Consider the following 18,733-nt stretch of genomic DNA (forward strand, 5'->3'; position numbering starts at 1 on the left):
GAAAAGATAGTTTCAAACAGAGAGGGAGGCAAACCGTAAGAGATTCTTAAATATAGAGAACAAACTGAGGCTTAATGAGGGGGCAGGGGAGAGGGGAAAATGGGTGGTGGGCATTGAGGAGGGCACTTGTTGGGATGAGCACTGGGTGTTGCATGTACGCGATGAATCACGGGAATCTCCCCCCGAAACCAAGAGCACAGTGTATACATTGTATGTTAGCTACCTTGACAACAAATTATACTTAAAAAATAATAACAATAAATAAAGTGACTGAAAATAGAAAAAAAATCCTGCAGTATACATGTAAAACAAGTGAGTTTTATATGTAAATTATAACTCACAAAGGTCAGTAAATATGATTACTGCTATTTTTGTTTTAGCATCTTGCTACCAACCACCACAGTGTCTCCAGGTGCTGGGCACTGCTGGGCACTGCGGGTACTTTCAATGTGCCATCTCGAAGCGTCACATAACATCACATGGAGCAAACGGAGGCCCAGAGAGGTTAAGTGGCAGGGCTGGGCTTGAAAAGCAAGGCTACCTGAGTTTCAAGCCAGGTGGGTACCTTTCCTCTCTGGCCAATGCCTCCTAGTGTTACTGTGGGCTCTGATCTGGCAGGTCAGATTCACCTGCTGTTTCTCCCTTACTTCAGGAAAGATTGGTGAAACTGAGCGGTGCTTTTGTGGATGCCCGTGGGAAGATGCAGAATGACTGTCCTATTTCATAGACCGGCTCTCTGCTGCTCTGGGCCTGAGGTCAGACCTAGGGGCATGCTGGGGGGGGGACAACCTGGTCCCCTCTTTGTGTCCAGGATCCTTGCTTTCTGATGAAGCCAAATTCCTGGCTGCAATACTCCAGAGGAGAAATTGGAAATGCAACAGAGGGAGATGTGTCCAAAAGCATAATGATAAGAAAAAAAAAATCAGCTTTGTTTTCATTGTATTGAGCAAAACATGATGTTAATGTTTGCATGGCTGGTGCTTACCAAAGTTCTCGACTAGGAAAACGACTTACTCTCAGTTTTTCCTTCTACCACATGTATTTTATGTATCATCCTCTCTTTGGTTCTACATACAATGTTGGTAAGTTTTCTTTTCCTTTTCTTTTCTTTTCTTTTCTTTTCTTTTCTTTTCTTTTCTTTTCTTTTCTTTTCTTATGTTTATTTATTTTTGAGAGAGACAGAGACAGAATGCGAGTGGGTTGGGGCAGAGAGAGAGGGAGACACAGAATCTGAAGCAGGCTCCAGGCTCCCAGCTGTCAGCACAGAGCCTGAGGCGGGGCTCGAACCCACGAGCTGCGAGATCATGACCTGAACTGAAGCCAGATGCTCAACCGACTGAGCCACCCAGGCGCCCCAACGTTGGCAAGTTTTCTTATCCTTAGCAATCCCAATGTTGGCACCGTAAGCCCTCGGGATTTCCGACTCTTTCCTAGCTCTTCTAGAAATCCTGGTATTATTAGTGGGGCTTGCACACCAGCTGGAGCATCGCTTACTCTCAGGCCCTGTATGAGCTCTTACCAAATAAAGAGATTTAATTTAACAATTTCAGAACAGTTTGGCTTACAGGTAACATTCAACTTGCATATTAACAGGGAATCGTAAATTCCCCAAACTCCTTCCCTATCTTAGGAAATTAGCAGATAGATCCCTTTTTAAATGCTACTTACTTAGAGGAAGTTCAGAGGGGCATCCCCTGTCTACCCTCTTCTGACAAAAGCTGCAAATAGGCTCTAAATCACGTTTAGAAATAAATCACTAAAAAATGTCAGTCTTTCAGTTTGTTTAGACCAGTGGTTCTTAACTAGGAATATTTTGTCCCTCCTGCCCCTGGGACATTTGGCAATGTCTGGAGACACCTTAGCTTATCACTACTGGGGAGATGATGTTATTGGCACCTATTTGGGGCAGAGGCGGCCAAGGATGTTGCTAAACATCTCACGTGCACAGGGCAGTTAGGACAACAAAGAATGATCTAGCCCTAAATACCAACTGTGTGGAGGCTGAGACACTCTGATGCAGGGTAAAACTTTATGCAGAAAGAAAGAAACAACTGTTCCCTGGGATGTGTACAGGGCACTCCGCCAGACTGGTCACGAATTAAGACATGCTAAACAAAGGATTCCAAAGAATGGTAATAATAATAACAAAGAGCTTACTCAACTTAATTTTCACGCTCCCTTAGGCATAGGTGCCATTTTCTCCTCCCATGTTTTCAGAGGAGAAAACTAAGAAACGTACAGATTGCTTAGCTTGTTTGAAGTCTGGCACCTAGCGCAAGTCGGAATCCAGATCTGAGCCCTCTGGCTTTGGAGTCTGTGCTGTCCTGAAACTGTGCTTCTCTGTATGGAGCATCGAGTAGAGGGAGACATTGCCCCTGCACCTAATTCACGGTGTGATCCTCACCAAGTACCTTCTTAGCCATCAAAGAGCCAAAAGCAGCACCCATTAGCAGAGGCAACTCTCATGGTGCGGACAGAAATACCAATCGAAGCCTTAGCATTTTCATCATGCCTATCTGGGCATTATCCGTAGTCTTCAAAGGCTAGTGGACAGTTATACAGAGACACAGGCAAGTAGCCTGAACATTCCTTTTATAAAAATCATCTCTGAAAACTGCTGTTTGCAAACTCAGAAACTCATTCTAACTGTTCAGGTTTCGTCCCTCCCAAATTATCTCACTTCCTTCCTCTTCCTGTACTTCTTCCCGTCCGTGTCCACCAGTCACATAACCAGGAAATTATTTTCTTGTTCAGGTTTGGTTTCTTCTGGTGCCTCTAGTATTAAAATACAGCTATACTAGATTAATAGAAAACAAAACTGGCAGCATTTGGAGGCATTCAGAAACTCATCTCAGTGACTGAGGAGAGAGCCAAAAGGCAAGGGTATGGCTAAGTGGACTCTCGAACACAGGAGACAGAAGGTATGAAGTGACAAAGTAAAGGAAGCCTAGACTAAGGTAGTGGCAACGAAAACGGAAGAGCAAATTCAAGAAAAAGAAATGGCAGACTTTGGAAAGAACACAGGCCCTCAGGCATGTGACCTGGAGGCCGACATGCACAGAGGAACAGGACCATCCTAATGGCAGAGAGCTGATGAAGGCATTGAGCTTGAGGCCCTGGGTATGTCAAGTTGTTCAGAAGAGAAATTAGGTCAAAGTTGCACACCACGGGGCGCCTGCGTGGCTCAGTCAGTTAAGCATCTGGCTTCGGCTCAGGTCGTGATCTCACAGTTTGTGGGTTTGAGCCCCGCATCAGGCTCTCTGCTGTCAGCGCAGAGCCCGCGTTGGATCCTCTGTCTCCCTCTCTCCGCCCCTCCATCCCTCTCTCTCTCTCTCTCTCTTTCTCTCTCTCTTTCCCTCTCTCTCAAAAATAAACATTTTTAAAAAGCTTATTTATAGTTAAAAAGTTGCACACCAGAGAATTATTGGCTTGGACAAGAGCACTGAGGCCAGAAGAATGGATGGACCCCAAAGAAGTGAAAGAGAATATTCTTTCCCAAGCATGTGCCGTGTGCCAGGCACCGCATTAAAGATTTCCTGGGCACAATTCCAGAATTCTCCTGTCACAGGGCAGGGGCTACTATCTCCATTTACGGAGGAGAAAATCTGAAGATTGGAGAGGCAAAGGACGGGCCCAAAGTGGTACAGCTGGTAACTGGGAGCACCGGGATTCCAACCCATGTCTGTCTGGTCCCAAACCCAAGCTTTTAACCACCACAATATTCTGAAAGAAGAGTGGAGGGCTGAGAACTGAACAGTGAAGACACCCTCAGTCAGGGGAGGGGGAAAGAAGGAGCCAGAAAAGTACCCAAAAAAGTAGGAGAAAAGCCAGGACTGTCTAACAGAGGCCTTGGGATATGGGGGAGAGGGCCCCTCAACATAGGTGCTACGAGACAGTGGATGAGGATGAGCACAAGACCTTCTGTCACAATTTATGAAGAAATTTGGAAACACAAGCGATTATTTCTTAATACTGGATCTGAGTTGTTTGTGTTGTTTGGAATAGATTTAAAAACCAACCCCCCAGATGCAATCGTTTCACACACACACACACACACACACACACACACACACACAGCATCGAATCACGCCTATACTTTACCTGACGCTGTCCCAGGAGGAGAGGCTGGCTTTGATGCGTTATTTGGTTTCGTAGATCTATTCACCGTGGGAGCTTAAACACACAAATACATGCATATATATATATATATATAACAATGATAAATACAGTTTGTTGAGGGAGATTCACACTTATGGAAAAATGGAAAAATGCATCGTGGGAATTTGTAAAGAACGGGAAACACAACTGTTCAACACACAAGCCATGAAAAGAAGCCTTCTCCGAAGAAGCATCTTTAGAGTAAATGTATTAATGATTAAGGGAATAATCAATCTCTTGGATTCTGTGGGGTTTGGGGGCGCAATTTAATATCTATTTGTGGTTTCATGGTGATGGGTAGCTCAGGAGGGCCTTGAAGTTGCTGGCAATATTTGGGGAGTGCAAGAGGGGGTTGCTACAGAATGGCAGAGTAAAAACAGGGAATGACCACTTTGGACTCATTTATCAGGTGAGTAATGTTACTTGAAGAGGCATCATGTTCTCCACAGTGACTCGCTCCAGAGTCAACACACCCCGCTCTGCTCCCGGTCCAAGGGTATGTGGCACCGGCTTCTAAAGATCACTTGTAATTGCACCTGTTACACCACGGAAGGCTTACAAACAAAACGTTTCTCATCGCTTGGGATAGCACTACATGTAAAGAGTCGGGCATATTTCGCTCCTTCTTCAGTCCTCTGCAGAAACTGTTCCGGTGCCATATTCGTGAGGCCAACACGGTGGCCTGCGGCTTTGTGAGGATTCAGTTTTATGAGAAATCCATTCTACGTGAGGACAGTTAAATAAGAACCTAGCTGCCTTCATAACTGGAGGTGGGAGTATGACAGGGTGGAAGGGCATGGGGGACCAAGGGCGGGACAGAGGTGGGTCTCTCCCTGATGCCTCTGCTCGGCCCCCACGGAAGGCAGACGTCGTGACCACAGAGGAGAGAGGCCTGGGCCCGGACTTTCTGTCCCCCCTGTTGGTGCTTGTCACCAGACAGCCTTGCGTGCCCCCATCCACCGCAAAAAGCGTTCGGGCGCTTAAAACTGCAAACGCTTGCCTTTTTCAGCTGGGAGTGAACTGCTTTCTGTGGGATGAATGTAGTTTTCGTCTTCATCCTCCAGAGGAACCACATAATCAGCCTGGAAGAAGTACGGAAACGAGTGAGAAGGAGGCCGTACATGCCACGTTCATCGTCTGGGGAGGAAGGATTTTGAAAATACCTTTGTTGAGACAGAATTCACACACCATTAAGTTCCCCTTTGTAAAGTGTATAGTTGGGTGGCTTTTAGTATATTCGCAGAGTGTGCAAGCATCACCCTAATCTAATTTGAGAACATTTTCATCCCCCCCAAACAGGAGCCCTGCGCTCATTAGTCACTTCTCATCGATCCCTTCCCGGACCCAGTCAACCACTGATCTACCTTCCGTCTCTAAGAGCTGCCCATTCTGGGCACTGCCTAGAAATGGAGTCACACGACAGGTAAGTCTTTTGTGACTTCTTTCATATAGCATAGTAATTTCCGGTTTCAACCACGTATCATGTATCAGTCTTTCACTCACTTGTATGGCCAAATGATAGTCCGTTATATGAATATAACACATTTTGATTATTCGGGTGGACCTTTGGGTGGTTTTCACTTTCCGGCTTTTATGAATAATGGTGCTGTGGACATTGGTGCGCGTCTTTGTGTTGATGTACGTTTCTCTCGGGAATATACCCAGTGGTGGAATTGCTGGGTCGTACAGTGGCTCTGTGTTTAAGTCTGGGGAACTGCCAGACTGTTTGCCAAAGTGCCTGTACCCTCTTCGTTCCCACCAGCAGTGTGCGAGCGCTCCGATTTCTCCGCGTCCTCACCGACACTTGTGACTGTCCGCCTTTTGGAATAGAACCATCCTGAGATGTAAAGTGGTATCTAATTATGGCTTTGACTTGCATTTCCCTGATGGTTCATGAGGTCGAGCCTCTTTTTGAATGCTTACTGCCCCTTTTTATAGCTTCTTTAGGCAAAAGTCTACTCGACTCCTTTGCCTATTTGTGTAATTGGGTTGTCTGTCTTTTTTATTATTGGGTTTATTATTGGGTTGGGTTCTTTAAATGCTCTAGACAGAAACCTCTTATCAAATATATAATTTGCAAGACTGTTCTCCCATTTTGTAGGTTGTCCTTATTTCTTGGTGGTGTCACTTGTAGCACAAAAGCTTTACATTTTGAAGCCCATTTTAACTAAGTTTTCTGTTGTTGCTTCTGCTTTTGGTGATGTATCTAAGATACTACTGCCTAATGCAAGGTTGTAGGGATTTATACCTTTGTTCTCTTCCAAGAATGTTATAGTTTTAGCCCTTACCTTTAGGCCTATGATCTATTTTTGGTTACTTTTTGTCTATCATATGACGGGGGCCACTCTTATGTTTTCGTATGTGGATATACGGGTCTCCTAGCACATTTTTTTAAAAAAACAATTCTTGGGGCGCTTGGGTGGCTCAGTCGGTTGAGCGTCCGACTTCGGCTCAGGTCACGATCTCGCCGTCCGTGAGTTCGAGCCCCGCGTCGGGCTCTGGGCTGGTGGCTCAGAGCCTGGAGCCTGCTTCCGATTCTGTGTCTCCCTCTCTCTCTGCCCCTCCCCCGTTCATGCTCTGTGTCTCTCTGTCTCAAAAATAAATAAATGTTAAAAAAAAAATTTAAAAAAACAATTCTTTCCCCACCGAATGGTCATGGCAACCTTGTCAATGATCAATTGACCAGAAATGAGGGGAGGAAGTGATTTTATGCTGACACGAAGCAAATGAGATGATCAGATCCCAAATGTGGTTTTTACCACCCATCTTGGGGGTAGCCAAGGAGGATACCAGGAGAAACAAAAACCGAACATTTACTGAGCACTTACTGCCAGGCACTCATCTGAGTACTCTACATGTGTTATTTCACTCAATCCTTAGAACCACCCAATAATATAGGTACTACTATCGGCTGCATTTCAAGATGAAGAAACTTGAAGAAACTGAGGCCCAGAGAAGTGAAGTAGCTGGTTCACGTCCTCATAGGTAAAAAGTAGAAGAGCTGGGGTTCAAGTATCAGTTCAAGGATCGAGCGCCCATACTCTTATCCACTACATTCTAGGACCTGCCTGCCTTCCCCTTCTTTTTCTGTCTTATTTCTACCCTCTCCTCGTAATTGCTATTTCTCATCTCTTTCTTCACCTCCACACCTGGCCTCTGTGACCTCGGACAAGTTCTTCAACCCCTTTGCGCCTCATCTGTACCATTTCCTTATCTGTAAAATGGGGGTGATAATAGTACAGATGTCGTAGCGTTCTTGGGAGAGTTTAATGGGATGAATACAAAGTGCTCCGAACACCAGTGGACACCTAGCACTCAAGTGACGGCCACTCGTGTCATTAGGGCACAGGTGCTTCTTCCTCCCGTGTTTTGCTCCCTCCCCAGCTCTCTGGTTAGCCTGTACCCCATACTTTTCCTGTAACCTGTACAGCAGAGCTAAGTATTTTTAGTTATTTATGCTTGTGCTTGACTTCTTCTTTTCCTATCTAATGGTTCAGCCAGATCTTAATGTTGGCCTATTTTTTTTCGTTTTTAACCTCTTTCTTATCTTGACTGTCCATCTGCCCATTCCAGAATGCAGCCGCCTCCATACTTCTCCTTTTCCCACTGGTTCAAACTTGCCTGAGCCACCTCCACAAGGCTACTATTAGCAAAACTCTGCCTCTCCCCACGGGGGTCCGCTCTCAGCTATTCACAGAAATGGAGAGCCTTATATAACACACACAGTATTCATTTGTATTCTGTGTCTCAATTTATATCTTCATATAGATTTGCCAAGCGCTGAAAGAATTCACAGTGAGCCCCTAACAGCTGGTCTCTGCATCCTGTCCCCCGGTCAGCTTCCTCCTGCCACCCTCTTCTCACCCCAAAAGGTCAGCATCACCTCTCAGACAGACAGACAGACAGAGGACTGGCAAACCTCCTTTCTCTCTCTGTCAGCTGACTTTCTGACTTAAACTTAAACTGTCCCTAGAGTAAAGTCATAAAGTAAAACGTTTCCAGAGGCAGGCAGGGAGACATGGGGACTGTGCAGAGGAAGGGCATGTTCATGCCTTGTACGAGTGGTGGGGACTATGACCAATGGAAACAAGGTCAGGGATTCACAGCTGAGCTGGAAGACTGCCATGAGGCTCAGCGGCTTTGAGGCCATGACTGACCCAGTGTTGCCCAGGCTTTCAGTTCTCAGGAGAAACTAGAAAATTGGATTTTGTAAAGAATCTAGAATATGCTAGAAAGGAACATACGACACAGGGAATCCTTCTATGGGTGAGGCACTGTAGTTAGTGCTGTTCTAACACTAAATCCTTAAAATAATCTGAAGAGATTAAAAACCGAGCCTCAGAGAGGTTATCTGGCTCGCCCAAAGTCACACAGCTAATACGGGTCAAAGCAGGAATTTGGGCCTAAATGCTGCCACTGTTTTATTTAAAAGTTTCCCTTGGGGCACCTGGGTGGCTCAGTCGGTTGAGCGTCCGACTTTGGCTCAGGTCATGATCTCGCTGTTCGTGGGTTCGAGCCCCCCATCAGGCCCTGTGCTGACAGCTCAGAGCCTGGAGCCTGCTTCGGATTCTGTGTCTCTCTCTCTCTATGCTCCTCCCCTGCTTACACCCTGTCTCTCTCTCAAGAAAAATAAAGATAAAAAAAAAAAAGTAAAGTTTCTCTTTTCCCTCCCCTGCTGGGCTACAAATTATATCAAGGTGGAAATGAAGGTGTTTTTACAACATATTTATACACTATAGGTTTTATCACCTCTAGGCATTTAGAAACAAGTCATTTCTTCAAAAGCTGCAGTAAGATTATGGTTAGAAGTTGCCTTTATTGTGATCTTGTTTCTGGGTTCTGGTATAGGGTTGTTCTGATGACTAAGTTCGAGGGCTTCACTTTGCCCTTATTTACAATGCGCGGACCTCTGGGAGCCACAACATATTAGGCCTTATCAGTCATTCCTACAACAGTCTGAATGAGTTTACCGGTTAGTTTTCAAATAGGAGCAATTCCATAGGGAATAAGACGTATAAAAAGCTGGGTGCTGCCAGAGGGGAGATTGATGAGTGAAACCCAGAGTCGAGTCCTGGACAATCTGCAAAGGTGGGTCCCTGGGTAGCGGCAGCTGAGGGAAAAGGGGGTGAGAGGCAAGGGCTGCCAGGGGGAAGTGAGGTGCGGGCTCCTGTGCCCGTTGTGTGGGGTCCCTGACGACTAGGGTCTCTGTTATTTGTCCTCCCGCGCTCCTGTGCACCTTGCAAGAGAAATGTGGAGAAGTGGCGAGGAGGCAGGGCAGAGAAGCAAAGGAGAGTAAAGATAGAGAAATTTATGGAGGAAGGAGAAGATTCACAGGAAACCCCCGAAGAGGCTAATCAGAGGGGCACAGATCCAGTGCTGGTATCACCCGTACGCCCTGGGAATGAACATGCTTAAACTAAGGCCATACATGCCTTTTTTAGAGAAGAAAACCTTTGGGATTAACGGTGGGGAGTTAGAGGGGTGGGCGAGGAGGAGGAAGGCATGTCAGACGCCAGACGGTCCTGGCCGGTCCCCCTCCCCCCTGCATCCTGCCTTCCACTCGGACTGGGAAGCCTTCAGGACAGATTTCGGTTACCTCATCCTCAAGGTCTTTGGGTTTGGGTGGGACTTGAGGTTTCTGAAGAGAAGTCAGGGCCGGCAGAGTGGAGGTCAGCCTTGTCTTTGCCGAAGGCCAGTTGGGCTTACTTGGAAGTGTCTTGCTGAAGGGCGGAGACTGCCTCTGGCTTGATCGATTGTCTTGAAAGGAACAATGACAAAATAGAAAATGAGAGGGGGGCTCTGGACCATTCCCTGCACCCAAGTATAAAACCACCCACATCTATGTAGTCACAAACAATTATTCCAGGCAGTCCTTAAAAGCGTAAAATGACATGTTAGGCAAAAATTTTCAATTGCCTGTTCCTTACATTACACTCTCCCACAAGAATGACGGCTACAGGACTCAGAAGAGCCTACGGCCCTGCACTTTGCCAGACAGAGTGGATGGCTGACCTTGGCAGCAGGGAGGCCCGAGAGGGGTGTGCTCCTCGAAGGTTCACTTTGCTCTATGAACCCTTAAGGGCAGTGACTCTCAATCCTCCTTACGTAGAAGAACCACCTGGGGAATTTTAAGAAAATGTTAAGGCCCAGGCCCCACCCCAGACATACTGGGAAGAACTTGTGAGGAAGGTCTTGGCGTTAATAGTTTCAAGTCTCCCAGGTTATTTTATTATTATTATTATTGTTTAACAATTTTTTTTTAATGTTTATTTTCGAGAGACAGAGAGAGAGTGAACGGAGGAGAGGCACAGAGACGGGGGGGACACAGAATCCGAAGCAGGCTCCAGCCTCTGAGCTGTCAGCATAGAGCCCAATGTGGGGCTCCAAATCACAAAGTGGGAGATCGTGACCTGAGTCGAAGTCGGACGCTTAACTGACTGAACCACCCAGGCGCCCCTCTCCCAGGTTATCCTAAGGCGGATTCAGGGTTGCAGCTACTCATCTGAGTGAACACACACATTCTTCCTCTCAATGATTTCCCTTCAATCATGGAGGGCCCCTGAGTTACCCCTTGTCGGGAACTGTCCTTGGCATGTGTCAGGGAAGGAACACAAGTTCCAAAGCCAAATGGCCCTGAGTTGGGTCCTCTGCTCTGCCCCTCACTGGCTGAGCTCTGTTTGGGCTACTTATTCATTATCCAGCCTCTCTGGGACTCACATTCCTCTTTTGTTTCGTTTTGTTTTAACCATTTTATTTATTTTGAGAATGGGGGCAGAGAAAGAGGGGGAGAGAATCCCAAGCAGGTTCCATGCCATCAGTGCAGAGCCTGATGTGGGGCTCGATCTCACAAACCTTGAGATCATGAGCTGAGCCCAGATCAAGAGTCAGAGGCTTAGAAGACTGAGCCACCCAGGCGCCCCCACATTCCTCATTTAGAAAGTGAGGATCATAACATCCACCTGAGAGGGCCACTGTAGGGACTGGGAAGAAAGCAGTGCAAGCTGTGGGAGCAGTGCCTGGCAGAGTGGATGCCTAATCCATAGGACCAATATGGCGACGTGACATGGCCGAGGCGTAAGGCAACAGGGAGTCTGCTCAGTGGAATCTGAGCACGTTGCAGACTGATAACGCTGTAGGGAAAGCTTAGCACAGGAGGAACCTGGCATGTCCCCATCCTGGGAGCAGCCCAGGCACTCACACTGGCTTCTGCCCCACCCTTAACTTCATGAGGCTGCCCCCCGCCCCCACCACCCGGCCGCCAGGCCCATCCCCTGCTCTCCTCCCGGTGCCAGCTCCTGCCCTGTCCAAGGTGTGCCGTTCGCTTCACATTGGATGTCTCCTTGGAAGGCTCCCTCTGGGTGTTGTGGTCGGGCTGGGGCTCCGGGTCAGCCGCTTTGCTGTGCCCATAACTCTGTCAGGTTTTCTAGTTTTATTTGCAGCTCTTAGAGTTTACTGGGATTTCTTAATGTAAGATCTAAGCCCATCAAAAGTAGCAAAATACACAAGACAGGCTTTGAAGAGCGTGGCCATGAATGAGCCACTGCGCCCCCTCCCCTTAACTGCAGTTTGCTGGCCTATAAAATGGGCCTAATGCAGCCCCTTCCTTCCCAGGGTCCTGTTGCTTGAACAAGGTCACAAATCTGGTGAGCCAGGGCTTTGGGGGCTGAGAAGCCCAGCGTGCGTCCCAGCTCTGCCACTCCCCAAAGCGGTTCACTCCTCTGAACCTCACTTTCCTCCTTCATAAAGTGAGGACGGATGCCTCTTCCGTAAGCTTCTCGAGAGGGTGAAGTAGGCCACGACTGTGAAGCACGACGCTGTGAGCTACAAACACTCTGGGAGTGTGTCTGTCTTGCTTGCTGTTGAAAGCTCCAGGCTCAGCATAGCTGTGGCACACAGTAGGTGCTCAACAGGTGAGTTGTGGCATGAAGCAAGGGTCCATGCTTAGTGCCCCGTGAGGAGGCAGTTAATGGCAGTGATAATGGACAGAGTCCTCTACACGTAAGGGCTCTCTGTACAAATGCTGGCGTCACTGTGATCATCACAGACACACTCCCTTCCACGCCTCTGCTGAACTTAGTCGCCTGCAACCCAGGCTTCTTCCTGGGGGACATTAAGAGTCACCTCAGGTCTGGAGGCGACACCTGAGCTGTGCCCATTTAACCTACAGCTGATTCCACACTTAGAGCTCCTCACCCACCTCCACTCCCTGCTGAAAACCCACAGTCTAGACTCAGAGTGTGGGCTGCCTGCGTAGGGGTGGGCATGAAGGAACGGGGCCATTGGCAGATACTGGGATCCCTGAAGATCATCCTCGTTCTGCACGGATGTCTCAAAAGAAATTCCAGAACCTTGTGTGCGGGAAACCCCAAAAGAAGCAGGTACTAACCTCAGGGCTGATTTCTCATGGGATTATCTGGAGTTGGGCTGGGGTGGGGCGGGGGCAACCGTCAGGGCATGCGCCTTTTGTCTTTTACCTGTTTTTACCCTTGGAAACTTGGGAAGGGATAGCGTTCCCCCTCCCCCAGGCAAGCGTTCCATCTGGGGCTCCCTGGCTTGTGAGTGAGCAGATGACCCACGTGGGGGTGGCCAGGGTGGGAGGCACTCAGCGTCCTGCCAGCCCGGCTCGACCCCCCTTCCCCATGCCTGGCGGGCTGGGCGCCCAGGGTCGGGGAGGGGGGGGGGGCTGCCTCACCTATGTAGTCGCCCCTGGTGAAGGGCAGGGCTGGGTGAACGGTTCTCGTCTCCTGCTCCGCGGGCGGCGGCTCATAACTGTCGTCCCCAGTCTCTTCCGCGGGGAGCACGTACATCTCCGAGTCCGAGTGCTCGTCTGGGTGTTCATAGTCGCTGTCCTGCAAATGCACACCGAATGCTCAGCGCCCTGTCTGTGCTCAGCCATCGAGACAGCTCTGGCGTTAGGAGGCGGGAGCTGCTCCCCCAGCGTAGGGACCAGAGAGCGAGGCTTGGAAGGGTTGGCTAAGCAAGGTTGGGCAGCCATCAGAGGCAAAGCTGGGGTTGAGGCCGGGCCTTTCTGCCTCCAGAATTTATCACCTGAACCACTATCCTGGGGGAGCATGTGGACCATTTAACAGGAAGGGTGGCTGAAACTCTGTGTGTCTGCAAAGAAGAACAGTCGGAGATAAAATACATTTTTAGAAGACAGAAAAAGGACGCAATAAAATAGAATAACCAATAGGTTTTGTTTATCATGAATGCTGACGGTTGAGGAAAAAAATTAATATGAAAGGGTAAAGGTTTGCATAGAATATACAGATACCTTTGAGGAGATGAGGTGTGTGTGTGTGTGTGTGTGTGTGTGTGTGTGTGTGTTTTAATAGAGCTGATAAGCTGCAGGGGCTAGGCTTCGACCTGACCCGGAGTCCATTCTCTTTCTTTTTGTTTTTCTTGTTTTAAAGATAAATTTTAGTTAAGTCTTCACTGAAATGATCGAATATTGAATATTCAATACGTATGGGAAATACATTCACACAGCAATAGTTCAAAAGGATGTCAAGTCTCCTTCCCAGGCTCTCAGTTCTTCTCCCCAGAGGTGCAGTTCCTAGTTTCTTGGGCATTTTGTTCAGAGATCGCTTAAGCATACTACACCCATATGCATATTCCCGTGCAGGAAATATTTGATCCAGGACTTAAGAGGTCTTCTGTCCACACCGCCTGATACACTGCGTGATTCATACATGAGCTTCCAATGAATGCATGATGCACCTGCCTTTCGGCCTGTCTCCTTCCACCTGCAATCGCACAACACCGACGCAGGTACAGTGTGACACAAACACAGTGGTTCCTTCATTGTTGTCTCCTCGGGGCCTGTGGCAGGGACCAGCACAGGACAGGAGCGCAGTATGTTTGCAGCGAATGGATGAGCGAGTGAGTGAGGACCGCTTTCCTCCTGAGTCTGTAGGGACATGGAGGAGAGGACAGGAGAGGGAGAGGGTGAATAGCAGGAGAGGGAGAGAGAAAGGCGGCTGAAAAGGGAACTTTTCCCGAGGTGGTGGAGGAGAATTGGGAGAGAATAGAAGGAAGCAGGAGCTCAAGGAGGGTCCTTGTCCTTGTCCTAAAGCAGAAGAGTCAGGAAGGGACAGGGAGCGGGGAGGTAAGAGAAGTCTTGTACGGGGATTTTCCCAAACCCCTGTTTCAGTAACAGCAGACAGCGAGGCTCAATAATCTTCCTGACCATGAATATGAAATTGAGGTGAATAGAATAATGGGAATGATAACGATTATTTTAACATTTCTATGTACTGCACACCTCAGTTACCCTCTACCAGTATCATATGAGAGAAACTGAGGCATGAGGAGTTGAATAATTTGGGGCTGTTCTGTGTTCTGAAGAAGCAGTGACTGTTCTCAAACAAGCGGCCTGGAAGGTGGAGTGAGAGCAGAAAAGCAGCCCGAGGCAAGAACCCGGCTCTGAAAGTCTCATCTAGCCAGCCTGAAGTGGTCGGGGCCCCTCCTCATCCTGGGCAACCAAAAGGCCCGTCTCTGTGGCTGCAGCATCCCAGGGAGACAGCAGTGAACGCGCTGAGAAACGGGTGCTTCATAACCATCTGGAAAGTGAAAGAATCAGTAGGCGCCCAGACGCCTGTGCCTGGGAGGGGGAGACAGTTCAGGCAGCCCACTTTGTCTCAGTTTTCATCGGAGCGGGCACCGTGCTTCCCTAGACTTGATCACCTGGAGGCTGGGGAGCAGTGTGCCTCCTGGGAAGGACACAGGGGTCTTCACAGCCCCTTGGGCAGAGCAGCCTGACTGAGAGGACCAGGCTGGCCGAAGAGGCAGAGGAGGTTGAGGAGGGGCGCCTCTGCGTCAGCTGCTCTTGGCAGGCCAACGCTGACACGGGGCTGCCCATCAGACGTAACGCCCATGAGGACTGGGCTGCGACCTCAAGAGCAATGGGAGGAGGGGTTCTACCTCGGCTGCAGGAAAGGCCTTCCTGAGAAGGAGACGTTTAAGCCAAGCCTGAAGGACAACAAGGAGCAGAGCAAATGAGGGAGAATGGGGACGCCCTTTGGTTTCTCCTCTCTTCCCTCTTCCTTCGCCTGCCCAAGGTCCGTGAGTCAAATTGCCGAGCAGGCATGACCTTGACCTGCTGTGAGACTAAGGGCAGATCTGTGCATCTGGGCCGTAATGGACAAGGCCCTGCTGGGGGTGGTGGTGCAAGGAAGGCCGGACAGGTCCGCAGGGGCTGGATTTCATCTGACCTGGAGACTACAAGCCTGGATTTCATTCTGTGTACAATGGGAATCCAATAAGGTCAAAATAATTGTGAGTGAATGTTTACTCAATCTTTATTACAGCAGGTAACTTAATTTTTTGGTTGTTTGGCTTTGGGACACAAGTCACGCTCTCCTCTCCAGGCTGACTCTATTTGTATTTTCTAAGTCCCTACCATGTGCTCTTTTTCTCCAGCCTGCGAGCTCCATGTTCTTGATTTCCCTGTGGTTGTGGACCAGCTCTCAACTTTGCTTCAGACGTGGCTGGGCGCGTGCGGCCAGCAGGGGGCGCAGCTGCAGCGCTTCGGAGGGACCAGCGGCTGCCGGGCCCTGGGAGGAACTCCACACCCAGCTGACCTGCAGAGAACCCCTGTCATCCCCTCTTTTTTACACATCTTCGCTCTGCAGTTGAGAAGGGAGATACTCCTGTCTCATAATACGTTGAATATACTCCAGGTGGTGTACACAGTGTGGATGGAGCTGGGCTCAGACTCAGTTCTGGGCACTGGATTGAAGTCCTGGGCTCTCATTACACTGGCCACTGAGTAACTGAATTTCCGTGTGCAAGTCCTTTTCATTCTCTTAGCCTTGGTTTCCTTATCTGTAAAAGGGGGTGTGTGGTTGTGTGGAGGCCCTCTTGGATCCTGTCCAGATAAAACACACGTAGAGTGGAGCAGGCTAACATTCTGGATGAATTCGATACAAATGAAGAATAATTGTTACAAAAAAGTTTTTAGGCTGTCTTGTCCCTACAAGACTTCACCCAAGAGAGCAGTGAGCACTGGGGCCCTGTGGGCTACAGAGCCACCTTGGAGAAGTTGACAGTTAATTCTGACACATCACCTTCCGTATCATCACGGCCAGGTCCCTTGCTCAGTCTGTGGCCCCCAGCATCTGCTACTGTCCTCTTGGTCACTGCAAGCACCTTAGAGTTTAAAAGCCAGGTTTTGAGACCTGAGGGCTTGGGTTGGAATTTTGGAACTGCAAGTTACTTAAACTCTCCATGCCTTGGTTTCTTTACCTGTAGAATGAGCAGGGCTGATATTCACAATGTTTGACAACTAGCATGGCTCAGGTCCCAACTTGGCCCTAAAAAGTGTCCCAGAGGCCCCCTGATGCGCCAGGCACTCACTCTTTGATGTTGGTTTTTGATGTTTGGCTCCTGGATAAGGCCCAGGCAGCGATGGGACACTGAGGAATTCAGGGCAGAGGCATTTGTCAACTGATATGGAAATATTTAAAAAACATTCTAACATGTGTTTTGGCTGTGCTGGTTAGTACTCTGAATACCAGCACTGAAGACAGGGATAAGAATGCCTACACACAGGGCTGTGGGGAGGCTCACATGAGGTAATGCCGATGAAGCACTTAGCCTGGCACATGGGGGTGCTAGGTCAAGTCAGCCATCATGCGGTTCTTGCTGCCTTGTCTGTAGGTGGCCTTTCCAGCCCAGCCATCTCCCTGCTGGGATGTGCAGCTGACTATGAGCATGTAATTCAGAAACAAGCCCTTCAAAAGGCCTCCCACGGACCCTGGTGGAAAGGATGATCTTCTGATCCCAGGAGCAAATACTTACAAAGTCATCTGACCACTGCTCCTCTTCGTCAGCAAGGTCTTCTGCAGTGGCATGTGGGAAGCAGAAAGCACAAGCGTCAATCTCAGCTCCACCCTGTCCCCAGGCTCCCTGCGCCCACCTTTCCTTGCCCCTGGGCTTCCTGGTCCTGTTTCCTTGGCCTTGAACGGTTATTACACATACCTCGTGTTCATCCACTTTCGACTCCTCTTTTTTGAAAAAATCAGTTCTCAAAGCATAAAGGGACGTTCCACTGAACAGAGAAACGGTACATCTGAACCATGTCCGTTTTTGTTAAGGAACACTTTTGGGACTTTAGAACGATCCGGGAGGCACCTGCAATCCGTACCATGCTGCTTCTAAGGATTCCTTTGAATCAATATATGGATGGTATAGTAGGAAGAGCACTGGACAGGGAGTCAGATAGACCAAAACTCTCATGCAGGCTCTGTTCTTAACTAGTTGGAGGGTAGGCAAGACAATTAACATCTCTGGGCCTCAGTTTTAAGATCTATGGGATCACTTCTGTGATTCTCTGTAGCTCTAACTTTGACTTTCTTATTGAAAAGCATTTACCCGGTGCTTTACTACACGCTGGGCAATATCATCAGAGTTTTGCACTCAATTAGCTCCCTCAAAACCTTACGAGGAAACTGAGCCCTAGAGAAAATAAGCCATTTGCCCAAGGTCAGATAGTAAATAATAGAGCCAGGAGTTGAACCCTGTAGGTAGACTTCCAAGTGCATGCTCTGAACTCCAATGTCACACTGCCTCACTGTCTTTGAGCTCCAGGGTTCAAGCCCTGTCCTCGGCTCCGCAGGCAGTGTAAAAATGGATATAACAGGTCTCAAGTAGCTGAGGATCTTGAAGAATAAAATTGATCTGAATTATGACAGCCAAGGAGAATATTTGACCCCCTTTACTCCAAAACACACTTAGAGTATGAGAAGCTTAGCATCCATCCCATTGCATATGCTGACATTAGAGGTTAAATACAATTTACTCAGCTATGTACAGATCAACCAGGCACAGGTCCAGAGGGCAGTGTGGCTCCAGCGACTATCCCATAGAGGCATCCCATTGCGCAGCCATGGCTAGAGGGCCCAGTGAATGGTCCCTGAATCCCCCAGAGCCTCTCTAGAATCTTTTCTTGCCATTTCTAGCCCCTGCTATCGCAGGCTACTGACTCCAGATCTGGGTAGACTCCAAAGAGGCACAAGGAAAAGAATTGCACATTAAAAATGGGGGCCTGTGCTCTGGAAAGCAGTGTGGAGGTTCCTCAGAAAATTAAAAATAGACCTACCCTATGACCCAGCAATAGCACTGCTAAGAATTTACCCAAGGGATACAGGAGTACTGATGCATAAGGGCACTTGTACCCCAATGTTTATAGCAGCACTCTCAACAATAGCCAAATTATGGAAAGAGCCTAAATGTCCATCAACTGATGAATGGATAAAGAAATTGTGGTTTATATACACTATGGAATACTACGTGGCAATGAGAAAAAATGAAATATGGCCTTTTGTAGCAACGTGGATGGAACTGGAGAGTGTGATGCTAAGTGAAATAAGCCATACAGAGAAAGACAGATACCATATGGTTTCACTCTTATGTGGATCCTGAGAAACTTAACAGGAACTCATGGGGGAGGGGAGGGGAAAAAAAAAAAGAAATTAGAGTGGGAGAGAGCCAAAGCATAAGAGACTGTTAAAAACTGAGAACAAACTGAGGGTTGATGGGGGGTGGGAGGGAGGGGAGGGTGGGTGATGGGTAT

General features: G+C 48.4%; 1 protein-coding gene across 2 annotated transcripts in view; it reads right to left on the reverse strand.

Annotated features, from left to right (window-relative positions):
- The window catches only part of BLNK (B cell linker), a 76,494-nt gene that overhangs the window by 21,132 nt on the left and 36,629 nt on the right, over window positions 1-18,733 (reverse strand). Inside the window, exons 4-9 of one of the 2 annotated variants that reach the window (XM_040486011.1) lie at window positions 16,960-17,000; window positions 13,207-13,272; window positions 12,851-13,007; window positions 9,755-9,915; window positions 5,159-5,240; window positions 4,102-4,173 (exon numbers count right to left, since the gene is read on the reverse strand). In XM_040486011.1, coding sequence (XP_040341945.1) covers window positions 4,102-4,173; window positions 5,159-5,240; window positions 9,755-9,915; window positions 12,851-13,007; window positions 13,207-13,272; window positions 16,960-17,000 — 579 coding nt within the window. The remainder of the gene's footprint in view (window positions 1-4,101; window positions 4,174-5,158; window positions 5,241-9,754; window positions 9,916-12,850; window positions 13,008-13,206; window positions 13,273-16,959; window positions 17,001-18,733) is intronic. The other variant, XM_040486012.1, reaches the window with a different exon arrangement.

This window comes from Herpailurus yagouaroundi, unplaced genomic scaffold, assembly GCF_014898765.1.
Source record: "Herpailurus yagouaroundi ecotype Mexico unplaced genomic scaffold, PumYag 163, whole genome shotgun sequence".
NCBI classification, from domain to species: Eukaryota; Metazoa; Chordata; class Mammalia; order Carnivora; family Felidae; genus Herpailurus; species Herpailurus yagouaroundi.